The sequence below is a fragment of the Plectropomus leopardus genome, chromosome 3 (genome assembly GCF_026936395.1).
Source record: "Plectropomus leopardus strain MGB_pleo_1.0 chromosome 3, ASM2693639v1, whole genome shotgun sequence".
Taxonomy (NCBI): domain Eukaryota; kingdom Metazoa; phylum Chordata; class Actinopteri; order Perciformes; family Serranidae; genus Plectropomus; species Plectropomus leopardus.
The window spans coordinates 29494752-29507791 of record NC_142178.1 but is presented as its reverse complement, the minus strand read 5'-3'; the positions used below and the strand labels follow the sequence as shown (position 1 = coordinate 29507791).

The following is a 13040-nucleotide window of genomic DNA, read 5'->3' as shown; positions in this document are numbered from 1 at the left end:
CCAAACACAACCGGCCATTTCCAGACCATTTAAGCATTCACGACGACATTTTAGCATGCTTTTCTCAAGAAAAAGAAGCAGTCGACCATGTGTTACTTGTTAATTGCAGCGTTGCGGCGTCAGTCTGCCACCATCGCCTCAAGAAACAGAACACGGTCAGGTTTCTTTGTGTCCCTGAAACTACATGTCCCATACACCATTGCGAAACAGGAACGCGCCAACTAGTAATTTTTTTTTAAAACATAAATATTTTAACGCTATTAATCAACTTGATACTTTCTAGCATGTTTGCGTGCATGTTGCCGAGTCAAAGTAAATAACAAAAATAAAATAAATAATATATTTAGTTAAGAATACGTCACGTGACCAATATTTGGGTTCCTGTCAAGACACTCCACGCGACTCTACGGTTAGTTAGCTAACTGGCTCCGTTTCCTTGTATAAATAACGAAAACCTGTGCTTTCACTCTCCATGATGAAATGCAGGCTGCTACGATGGATCCAGCCGAAGAACCCCCGTCGATGTTGTGGGGACTGGACCCGATCTTTTCTGCCTTCGCCAGGCTCTATGTCAAAGACATCCTGCAGATGACGGAGTCCACACAGGTGCCAGGTAATAACACCGATAGAGACATATAGACACAAACACAAAAAAGTTTTTTGTGTTGTTGTTGGTCTGAAGTTCAACAACTGTAAATGCGATGTTAGCAAGTTAGCTACAAATGATCTACTTTGTAAGTTCATAGCCAACTTTATCAGACGTTTCGAAGTGTTTATTCTGTCATGTTTATATTTAACTTATCATGTCATTGTTTCATTTAATGTTCCCTTTTACATCAATATCATCATTGTCACATCGTTGTCACAACTTTGACAGCTTTGAGTCTACAGGTCCTTAAAGTGTCTTAAAATGGTTTTAATTCTATAGGCTATATGCGTTATATCTATCTATCTGTCTATTTATCTATCTATTGAAGTCTATCTTAACCATTGAAGGTCTTTATATGGTTAATAGTTGACTCAGTTGTGTGTGTGTTTTTTAGACTCAGTGAGTGATGCTAATGCTAACAATTGATGCTTTGAGATCATTATTTTTATTCTGCGTTTTATGTCCCACAGGTATTTACTTCTACAACTCACATCCAATCTATAAAGTCGATGTACTTGGGACGGTTGTTTACAAGAGAGAAAGAGATGACTTCTTCTGTTATGGAGGTATTCTTGCTGTGTGGAGCAAAGCTATTTTGCTTGTTCATATTTCATAAAGTATGTGTGTTTGTATGCATGTAACAGTTATGTGCTGATATAAGTTTTTTTAGCAATATTCTTACTGTAAATGCTGTCTTTGGGAGTCATTTTGGGATCCACTATGGCAGTGTTGGCTAAACACTAGCAAAGTCTCCATCCTTGACAATACACCAGTTTTGTTTACATTTCACAAACTAACACACCCAACTATTATATGAAGGCCTAAAAATAGCATTGCCTTGACTTCTCATTCTCTTTACAAGCAAAAAGTCCTTTTCTGATTTTGAGTATCTGTCCTTTTGTTCACAGTGGATGATGGTACTGGCGTAATAAACTGCCTTTGCTGGAAAAGTGACCTGCTGAAAGAGGAGGGGGATCCTACAAAATGTGAGTCTGCATTTGCATGAATTTCACTGTTAGCACAGTTGTGTTTTGTACATGTTAAAGTTTGTTGACAGCGTGTTCAATTCTACTGACAGCGATATCTCCAGTGATACAGACACAACTGCTAAGGTGGCCAGCAAGCAGCTAATTAGAGTGTGGATGTTATGACAGTGCGCATGGCCCCTACACCTACATGTACTTCAGAAATTAGTTATTAATGCTTTAATTTATATCCACAAATCATATGGCCTAATCCAGCAACAATCTCTTAAATTTCTCTCATATTTTGTCTTAATATTACGGGGAGGGTAGGTATAACAGATGTCAACTCCAGATGCACCAAACCTTCTTAAACATCCATAGCTGCTCTTACCCAGGTGTGCTCAATGATGAATCCCACTTGATCATAAGTCACTTATTAGCGCAGGTAACACTCCCTGAACACTGTATAAGGGCAGGTTTTGTACCGTGTGCAAAGACTCAAACAGCACATGATATGATATATATTTGTAACTATTACAACATCAAAAATGTTGTAATAAGAAGAACTTCTGCAGTAATGAAAGTGACAAATAAACTTAAAGTAATTGTGATTTTAGAGAAATGTATTGGAGTAGTAAAAGTATGCATGCAAAAAGGTTTAAATACATTTCATAGATCAAGATGACTTAAATGTTTAAAAGGAAAAGCAGTCCTCTTACTAATAAATAAATTGTGCATACAAGCAAAAATAAGAGAGAACCTGTTTCTCACATGAGACCCATTGTTTATTATCCTTTGTCAATTTGTCATCTGCAGCAGGGGGGGGGGACAGTGATGGCGCTCAGGGAGGTTTCAACCCGGTTGCTGAACTGAAGAAGCTGAGAGAGGCCCAGCAGAGCCGCTGCCGTCTGGAGATCGGGGAGCTGCTGCGAGTCAGAGGACCGGTGAAGACGTCGAGACAACAGAGAGAAATCATGGCCTCCATCTTCTGTGAGTGCAGAGAATTGTCCTTTAAAAGCCACAGTGGCAGTTTAATGTCAAATTTTACCACTCATTTTTACTAATCTAGCGACCAGGTATGTTTTAAATATTGGAATAAAATGCCCAACATTAATCCGATGGTTCATTAGAAACTACAAATGCTAAAACAAGAACATGTATTCGGTCACGCAGTCCTTATCCACACCCTCCTGCCTACAAGGTCATTCTTTTTCCGAGCACTGCGGTCCTGTTTTATGGTAGCCTACATGTGTCTCCCTTTCTCGCACACACACACACAACCACACACAGCTTATTCTTTATTTGAGAGGACACACCATCTATATGCTCTGCCCATTCGTCATGTGTATATCTGTGTTTGTGTGTGTTCCCAGATAAAGTGGACGACCCAGTGATGGCGGTCCAGATAGCGTGGATGATGGAGGTTCCTCAGCTCTACAGACAGTGCTATGACAAACCATTCCAGCTGCAATCCGATGCAACCGGGTACAAACATCCATCACAGTAGATAACAACACTACAGCCAGGTTTCCATCCAAATGAATGTCAATTGGTACACCAAGATAAACAGTTAGTGGCACTCATGCTCAGTCAGGTGCTGCCAAATCATTGCAGAAGAAGGGGATGTAGTGACGTGACAAATTTCAAAAAGCGTCAAAGCTTCAATGGTGGAAAGCATGATGGAAAAAAGGCCTTTGTGTTTTGTTTCATCCATTAATGTGACCGCATTGTGCCATACATATCTGATATCTTCTGCTGCAATTTTTAGCCTCTTCATTGGAAGCTCCGGTGGACTATTAAGTCGCATGCTTCATGTATGTTAGAATTTATTTTCTAAGTATATATTTTTTCTAAATATTTATTTATTTATTTTACAGGAAAAAAAATATACATATACATACTTTTCCCGTGACTTTTTATGATTTTCTTGCTTCTTTTAGAGCCATGTCTTCTTAAGTTGCTCGTTGCTTTTTCCCCATGTTTTTGACAGAAACGAGGTCTCAAGGGCTTAAGGATAAGTATACATTTCACTGAGGCCCGATTCTTTGTCTGTTGTTCAGTGACTCAACCATCAGTTCCCTCAGCAAGGCAACAAATATGATCAAGGAGTTCTTCAAGCAGAAGTCGGTGACCAGGTTCAGACCGTATGATGTTCAAGACCTCCTGCAGCCTCTGATCTCCAGCCAGCCTCAAACAGCATCAGCAGACCAGGTACACGCCAGAATAATAATAATAATATGGGAACTGTTTCTTTTTGAAGACGTGTGGTGGTGATGGGATGAAACGTATTCCAACGTCAGACTTTATTTGAAGTGTCATTCTAAAGTGAGGCTGACGAATGGAATAAAGAAATACAGCCATGATTTGATTTCAAGCACAGAAGCTAATTTGTATTCTTTCATTTGATGTTTGGGTGTTACTTTTTCCTCACAAAACTAGACAGGATACACTGAGATATTTCCACACTGCAGTGCAATTTCACAGCAGAAAATTATTCAGATTTCTATAACTGAAACAAAAACAGTAATAGATGTTGCACAGTTTTTTTCCCACTGTTTCTATTTAATGCTTCATCCCACCTCCACATTTAAATATTGACTGTAAGGTGGTTTGATAAAACCATAGTGGATGTTTGTGCCATTTTTAACTTCACTCCAGTGCTGTTGCGTTATCATCGTTCTCTGCTGCTGTTTTAGGAGCCTGTGGCGGGTCCATCTGCATGCCAGCAGCTACGCCAGCTTCTGAAGGAGGCCCTGCAAGTTTTACAGGATGAGGGCGTCGTGTACCGCAAGGTCAAATCCCAGGATGAAATCTATCATGTAAGCCGAGATATCTTAAAAACTGACCAATTGTGCTCATTTTCAGCCAAATACTTGTATTTGGTATTGTACTAGAACATGTTTACATCATTTAATAGTCAAAAACACTATTTTCCTCATTTTGTCTGTGCTGGAACATCTGTAACATTTATTGTAATAGAAAAGCCAATGATTGGACAGTTAATGCCCCCCCCCACCTCTCTTTAACACTTGCAGACAGCATGCTATGTATTTATTTAATTATTTAAGTTTTATTTATTTATTATTTTAATTTCAATATGATATATTGATTAAACTCAGTTTAATCTCTGTTTTCACAGTTGAATCACTGTTTAAATAAATAAATTGATTAAATGGTGCTGCAGAGTTCTGCTTAATTTTAATTTTAAATGTACTCATTTAAACCTAGTTTAACTAAACTACTATTAGAGCTAATCTCAGATTAAATTAATCCTTGTTGGTTCAACTCGCTTTATATATCAGACACAAAATATGGAAAAGCACAAGAGGTCCCCTTTCATTAACTTCCTCCCACTTGAGTAGGTTATTACTGGGAGGATTCATTATGGATGTCTGTTTGATGCTGTTGTACTTCACCAGGTGACCGCGCACGATAAAGATCTGCTCATAGCCGTCAAGGACATTATCAGGGAGGACTCAAAGAGAGAGAAGTGTAAGTGCACTAACTGTTTTGCTCTAAATTAAGTCTCGGACTTATAAATGTGGACCTACTGTAGTTTCAGTTTAACTCAGTGACAATCTCCTTTGTGAATGTTGTCAAGAATGAAAGCTTTTCTTAGCTGCTTGTCAAATATCAAATTAGTACAATAATTTCACCTACCGCATGTCACTTTGTAATCGCCTCTTTATGTAGAGGAGCAGATGCCTTTTGGTGAAACAACTTGTAAAAACAATTTCTCATTGTTATGCGGGATATTTATACAAAAATAATTCCAATGAAAATATTAAATAACTTATGGAACATTTGAAAAACTTAACTCCATAAATTCCTTTCTTCAAGTGATACTCTAAGGTCTCCATATAACCTTAGTGTCCATGGCTGCATACATGTCTGTGTGCTGACAGTTGCTTCTTCCTGTGTGCCTCCAGATGCAGAGAAGGGTTGCCACATCCTGCACATCCTGTCTGCAGTCAGGCAGCGCCACAGCCTCAATGTGAGCAAAGTGGCCCTGGAGCTGGTCCTCAAATCACTGGAGTGCAACAGTGACATTGTCAGCACCAGCGACAGTCACTACACTGCGTTTTAACTTGAGCACGGTGCGGTCAGGAATCCAGTGTTACTGTATATACTATGGCTAATGTGGCTTATTGCTCCAACATGTGAGCACTGAATACGAAAATCATGCCTTTCTTCATCATGACTGTTGTGAAACGTAGCACTTGCTAAAAGTAGTCAACTCCATCTTTTTTATATGAATTTTAAAATACTACTTAATGTTAGTGTTTTCAGGTTGAATTTTAAGTTAAATATAAATTTATGCCCATGCCAAAGAAAATGGGCATCAGGGAAGCTTTCAGGATCACTGTGCACGCCGCTTTTGTAAATATGTATTATGATATAAATGTTTAAATAAACAGGAAATTAATGGCAGACCAGGCAACAAAGATAAGGCTCATGCATGGCCATGTTTATCTGCAACAGGGCCCTGGGGCAAAATTGAGCTTCTGGCCCCCCTGTAGGCCCCATCCCTCTGACATTATGTCCAATTTGTATAGCTTTTCTTTATATTGTGTTTTTCTTTAGACAGAGCAACAGGAAATATGTCAATTTGCCGCAATAAACATGGCACTATGTATTATAGACTTCAGCTGGACAAGCGGCTAACTTCCAGTTTGGCCCTCCGCTAACTTGAATGGGGATAAAGTGATTTCGTCCTGCGGCGAAAATGTTATAAAATGTTATCAGTGGAACTGTTCAAATTCTGATAGTGAAACGAGATATTTTGCAGAGGTAGTGATGCTCAAAAAAGTGTATCCACTGATTTACAGATGTCTTGTTTACAATGAAAGTCTATGGGGACCTGTCTTTTTGAGCCCAGTGGCTTCACGTCATGTCAGTTGTAATTCCACGGTCTGGCCACTATGTCAGATTTGCAAGGCCTGGGGCCCATTCACCGGACCTTTCCTGGGGCCATTTCTAAATAAAAGTATAAAGTTTTCTGAGACTTCAGAAAGGTCCCAGCAGAGCTATAGAGAAGTACGACTGTTTTTACAGTCATCACCATAACTAAACTAAACTTTGTGCGTAAAATTGGTGGAGTGCCTCTTCAGTTACAAATATATGATTTGCTTGAAAGCTCTTTCATTATACGTTATTTTAATCCATTAAATTGAAATCCACAAATGAGCTGCCTCACAATAAACTAGAGGTGTTTGGAGCCCCTATAGATACAGGGCCACAGGGCGGTTGCCCTCTCTGTCTAGTTGTTAATCCAGCCTTGCATATTCCCATATGCATATTCAGTTACAAGTAAGCAGTTGACACACATTGAGGCTGGAGTTTTCAGGGCCCCTGGAGTCCTGTGGCAGTTACCGAGTTGGAGCCTTGGGCTCATGGATATCGAAAAGTCAATAAAAAACACTCAGAAAACTGTAAAAGCAGCAAATTTGTTTTTGCTCCCATTTTTCACAGTTTTAAGTGACCATTTAATAGAGTTAATAGATATGTTATTCTCCAATTTTGATCGCAAATTTGGTCAAATCTGTGTTAGTGAGCACTTCTCCTTTTCCAAGATAATGATGAGCTGTGATGCTAATGATGTTCATCATCCTCACAAGGCAGCAGTTCTTCATCGTAACTGACTTGTGCGGTTGTGAGGCCGGTTGGATGTTCTAACAAGTTCAGGGAAACAACACCGAGACGTCTTATGGTAGTGTCACTAAGCTGACACTTCATTAGGGGCAAGCCAAACAGCATAATTAGTCAGTGGCTTCCAGTGGTAATAAAAAATATACCAGAACCTCTAAGTGTAAACTTATTTTTTTCACTTTTAAGACTAACAAAATATCATGCAGGCAAGCTTTAAATGAGGGTGGCATGGGGAATTCACTGCACAGTTTAGGGTTGCCTTGACCATCCCGAGGCACACCTGTGAAGTGCTCACTAACACAGATTTAAACAAAGTTGTGACTAAAAATTGTGAAAAATATATAAATTTAATACATTAAAAGTCTAACTGTGAAAATGGGAGCACTACAGAAGTGTTGCATTTAACCCACTGAGCAAAAGACACCATTTAAACACCATCTTTAGCTTTAGCCCTGTTGTAGTGCAGGATTTCTCAGATACATATAGCCCAAATTTAGACCGTATTTGAAAATACATTAATAACGCATAAAAAAAACTGTAAATAATTAACAAAAGTCCTGAATATCTGTGTTCACATTATACATTTTTAAGTTTATTTCTTGTCATATACACAGATTTTGTTTACTCTTGAATTTAGACTGAAACATCTACTAGATTTTCACTTTTCAGCCTTGAATAACCAAAATCTAAACGTCTAAAGACAAAAAAAAAGCTAAATGTGTAAAGACAAATAGAGGTATAAAATACTTCGATTCTTTTCAGCGTTAAATTGCTCAGTGGGAAATGTTTGTTCAGTATACAAGTTTGGTTTTCATATGTGACTTGAAAGATCTAATCTCACTTTAAAAACCTGTGATGGGTCATAATGCATCCTAGCTGTATTTATTTTATGAACTATACATAAAAAGGCCAAAAGGAAAAAAAAAAGTCCAGTCTCTAACTGGGCTTCTTTACAGTCGTGCGGGCTCATGTTGCTGTGTGCACAGGGGGGCAGTGTTTGGTCGTTAATTGGCTCTCTCATGTAGAGCAGGCTGCTGCTGATTGGTCGCCTGTGAAACATCTGTATCCATATTTCCAGTTGCTCGTGTCTCCGGCCAGAAAGCTGCTCATGACTCAGAGCCTGGAGAGTGTGAACAAACTGATCGGGGCTTCATTACCACGCTGTTGTGCAACATTTCAACGAATAACATGTAGTTTGTGTCGAAATCAAAAGCTTTTTTTTTGGCACATTTATGTAACATTATTGCGTGCTCTTATAAGGAAGGAGGAAAAGTTACGGGGATGAAATGATTATGTTGATCTCGGCAGCTTCATAATTTTGCCACACAAGAGCACGTTTCTTGTCGAGAAAAGAAAAGCCAAATGTTTTTTTTTTTTGCCAGTGTATGTGCTTTATTCCAAGTAGCCCTGAGGACGTGCGTGAAGCCCATCCCACTCCGTTCCCTAAATTCACTGCGCCTGCTGTAGCACGGGAGGCGTTTGGCGCTGGATTTGCCGGCTTCCTTGCATTCATCCAGCCCCCCCTTGTAACCTTCAGGTATGCATATGCCTCCTCTGTAGGCATCAGACACAAAGGAACTCTTGACTTTTTTTTTCTATTTTTAAGGTGACCGCCTTCATCAGCGCGCCGCCCGCCACCGGTGTGTGGCTGAACATCGCTCTCTGCTTTGGATATTTCACCGTCAGCGACCAGCACCAGGCTTATCGATAAGTTTCTAATCAGATTGATGCTCGTTGCGTCAACGGAGCCGGAGCAAGAGCTGCCAAATTGGCCGCGAGCGAGCTGATCTCTTAATGGACCGCTGAATTGTTAAATGACACAGCGATGAATGTTGTGATCTCCCTCTCGTGATACCAAGATAGCATTATCTGGAGCCGCAGCAGCTGCCTGCCAGCCTGCCCGCCTTGCCTGCCGCTTTTATGCATAGCCTTTGCAGGGTCAAGATGCAGTTTCGGACTGTGCTGGACGTGAAAGTCGTGGACGTGGAGAAGAGGCGCAATCCGTCTAAGCACTACGTGAGTTGCCTGCATGCTTCATCCATGTCACCTTATATCCCACCTTGTCCCGTTCAGATGTGTCAGCGGTGTGTGTTTCTCTCTCTCTGTGTGTGTGTGTGTGTGTGTGTCTGGCCTGTTACCAGTCTCAGCGTGACACCTAAACACTGCATTTAGTCCAATTAATGTAGCCTAGCTGCTAAGTGAAGACCACAGCTCGGCTAAGCTACTCTGATTTAGGAAGATTTTTTAAATAACAAACCAAGCAAGTCCGAGCTAAACCTTCTCATGGTGTTTCAGCAGACGTAGTTCATCATCACAAGTGAGCTGTCATACCTGTGGGGAGGAACAGGGTTGGTAGTAACACTTTTTACTTTCATTTAACCCCCTTAAAAAAGCTGCATATTTAGTACATTCAACGTGTAGCCAAATGGAAGTCTTAAATGTCAGTTAGGAGTTAAGGGACCTTACTCTCCCTAACCTTAGCCTAATAAGAAACTACAGACTGTCAAATATGTTTTGTATACTTGCATAACCATCCTTATCGTTTGATTGCTTGTCATGCACTATAGGATTGGTTGTCCCTATGTGATCAGATTAAGACTAATTGGCGCCAGGGGCAATTTGTTTGAGCAGCTTGGTGTGTACACATACAGTAACATGCAGACGCATAAATAGATTAGCATTGCATAGAAATAAAACTAGAAATATGCCAAGGATGTCAGTGGAATATCTACACATTTAGTTCGACTGTCAACAAAATGAATACAAACAATAAAACCAATAAATGTATACTTTATTTTAATGGGGGAAAACAAAAGTCAAGCCAAGTCAGGTTCGTTTATAGAGCACATTTAAAAACAACAAACATTGACCTAAGTGCCTCACAGAGATCAATTTGATCAAATACATACAGTCATAAATGAGAGAATGTAAGCAGCCTAAATGAATAAAAACATACAATATCTTTATGAAAACATAACACAGAAAATACGTTGACAAACAGCCAAATAAAATACATCATCATATTGGCTAAAGAAAAGAGATGGGTCTTAAAGACAGGTTTTAAAGGTAGCAATGCACGGGGAAATTCAAATTGTCATAGGGAGACTACTCCATAGTTTACTATGGCCAACTACTGAAAATGCTCGGTGACCTTTGGTTTTTTTACTGTGTACGTGGAATGGAGAGCAGTGATTGGTCGCTGGATGGAGGCAATCTTAAAAAAAATCAGTTTAAAAAGTTTATATTCAATGAAAATCTTTAGTTGAAATTCAACAACCTAGCCAGCTCATGCATCATGCAGAGAGCATAAGCTGGAAAAATCATTCCTATATGTGCATTTTTTCATTCTTATATGACTTTATAAGGAACAAAACTACAATACGTGTGTCAACTAAACCCAAAGAGAACGTGACAGACATCCGCAACTGCAAACTAATAACTACATGTCATAACCTAAGACAGTACTATGAAAACTATAGCTCTCCCTTCATACTTTGTATAATTTTTAAGTTTTTAATCATAAAATCATTGTGTAAAAGCCTAGAAGAGAAACACAGAGGAGTCAAATATTTACATTTTGACATTAAAAACGCTCAAGTCCTCTGACCTCAACTTCTACTGTCTCACTCCTGAAATGACCGTGTAGGTGACCCCAATGACCTCAACTCTGAAAATGTCAGTACCAACATTGTTTAACAGCGCTCTCCGAGGAACGAGATCTTATGAATGTGACAGCAAACCCTGTTCCTCCCAACTGTCGAACAAATAGCCTCAGCAACATCAGCACTGTAACCTGGTTATTATTTTCAATATGTCAATATAATCATAACTAAATGAAAAACTAGTCTTCAGACAAATCAGTGACGTTTAGAATCAAAACTGTTAGGTCATATACAGTGTTTGGCTAATTCAAGGGTTCTCAACTAGGGGTCCTTGGAGTTCAAGGGGGTCCCCAGAAAAAATGAGGACTAGTTTATTTTCACTATTTAATTCACTATAGAGTTGAGCCCAATGTGATTGAAAGTTAGAAAATTTTGATCACTTCCTTCACAGTTAACTCCTTAACTGTAGAGGACAACTATGAATTCATGTCTTAACCACATTCAGCAACCAAAGTAATTTCATTTGGAGGTCCTTAAAGCCATATCTTATCAAATGGGAGTTGACGAGCCTAATGTGTGTCAATTTAGTGGTCCTTAAAATGAAACTATTACCTGATGGTAGTAGGTAAGGAAGTTGTTGCACATATCTTACGATCTTAATTTGTTTTGCTCAGTTTGGGCCTTATAAGGTGGACACAAGAATAGTCATTCTCCCTTAATAACACTTACTTAATATTGTCTATTCTTAGGTAAAACAACACAAATTAGTTGAGTCCACATAACTCAAAGTGTCTCTACTTCAGAATATATTCTCCATTCTTAAATGATTGGTTACACCTCGAACAAATGAAGGTCTGTTGAGATATACAAGTTCTCCTCCCATTCGGCACTAAAAGAACGAAGGCAGCACACACAGAAATATCTCCTTTATTGAAAGACCACTCAAAAGTTTTCCAAGAAATCAATCAAAAATGTACTGCCTCATCAGTTGTTCAGGTTTTGTGCAATAATGGATTTACTAAGTGTGAAATGGAGGCAGCCTCTGTTGGGTTACAAATTGTCATACTAGTAGTACAAGTTATGATCAAAACCTCACTTTAGAATGAAAATATTCTCAGTTTAAGATACTTAATTTAGAGTTATTTGGACACTATTTACATTTCAGTTTTGTGTTTCGTTACATAGGAACAGACCATATTTTTTCCAGGTCCAGTGTGTAGGGTTTAGGGGGATATATTGGCAGAAACTAAATATAAAATAAAATATAATATAATAAGTATATTTTTTGAGTGTATAATTATCTGAAAATAATAACTAATGTGTGTTTTTATCTAGAATGAGCTGTTTATGTCTCAATAGAAAGTAAGTTCTTGACTACAGAGGTCGCTCTGTTGCACTACCATGTTTCTACAGTAGCCCAGAACAGACAAACAATATCTCGAGATGAGCCATTAGTGTTTTGATGTTTTTTTTTTAGTGTTTTTGTTTTTACTAGTTACAACACTGGGTCAGTTTGTTTTGAAGAGGAGGAGACCTCTGCTAATAATTCGTCTCCCAGTAAAAACCTCCTGAATACTTGCGTAATCATAAGTTATCAGAGAAAAAAGGTGAACACACGTGTGCTGGGACTTCTCTAACATGCCAAACAGCATCGGAGAAACACTGATTTGTCATGTGGACCTGCTTTATTCAGTATTCTTAATCACCAGACTGAAGTGATGTAGTCAACAAAAAACTTGAATTATCTGGTATCCAGTTGACAAAATAATCTCACCACAAAGTCCATCTAGTTGCTGTTCAGGAAATGTTCAATCGTATGACCTGATCTCCAACAGCAGATGGAGTTTGCGCAGTTGAACATTAGAAATTTCCGTTTTTTCATTTGTCCGTGGTAAAAGTTGAGATTGAAAGTGACGTTGGAATCAGCAGTTGACAAATAATCTAACCTTCTATTTAGTAGCTTCAACTCCATCTGATAGCCGTTTTTTGTTTTTAACGCTTGTGTCAATCATTTTTAAAGGACGTATGTCACAGCGATTATTATTACCTTTCTGATTTTTCCCTCCTGTGGCCATCTTCATCAATACTGCACTTGTTATAAGTGAGAGGCTGTGTTGGGCCTGTGCACTTCATGGCCCCAGTTCAGATCCTATTTTGAGCCCATAAACAAGTCAT

The 13040-nt window shown here is 38.9% G+C and overlaps 2 protein-coding genes across 10 annotated transcripts in view; both read left to right on the top strand.

Moving 5' to 3' along the window:
• The first annotated feature begins 21 nt into the window (after positions 1-21).
• stn1 (STN1 subunit of CST complex) lies at positions 22-6850 on the top strand. 2 transcript variants are annotated; one of them, XM_042484544.2, is made up of 10 exons: positions 22-155; positions 487-613; positions 1120-1215; positions 1558-1635; positions 2431-2604; positions 2988-3099; positions 3675-3825; positions 4311-4433; positions 5034-5106; positions 5544-6850. In XM_042484544.2, exons 2-10 carry the CDS (start codon positions 496-498, stop codon positions 5699-5701), a joined length of 1083 nt encoding a protein of 360 aa, XP_042340478.1. In that variant the 5' UTR covers positions 22-155; positions 487-495; the 3' UTR covers positions 5702-6850. The 2 variants fall into 2 exon arrangements, with proteins under 2 accessions (XP_042340478.1, XP_042340477.1); XM_042484543.2 differs by lacking the exon at positions 22-155 and having other exon boundaries at positions 355-613.
• A 140-nt stretch (positions 6851-6990) lies between these two features.
• Positions 6991-13040, top strand: part of sh3pxd2aa (SH3 and PX domains 2Aa) — a 133321-nt gene continuing 127271 nt past the window's right edge. For 7 of the 8 annotated variants that reach the window (XM_088075999.1, XM_088075998.1, XM_042484768.2 and 4 more), the window contains exon 1: positions 6991-9279. In XM_088075999.1, coding sequence (XP_087932125.1) covers positions 9184-9279 — 96 coding nt within the window. In that variant the 5' untranslated portion in view covers positions 6991-9183. The remainder of the gene's footprint in view (positions 9280-13040) is intronic. The other variant, XM_088075996.1, reaches the window with a different exon arrangement.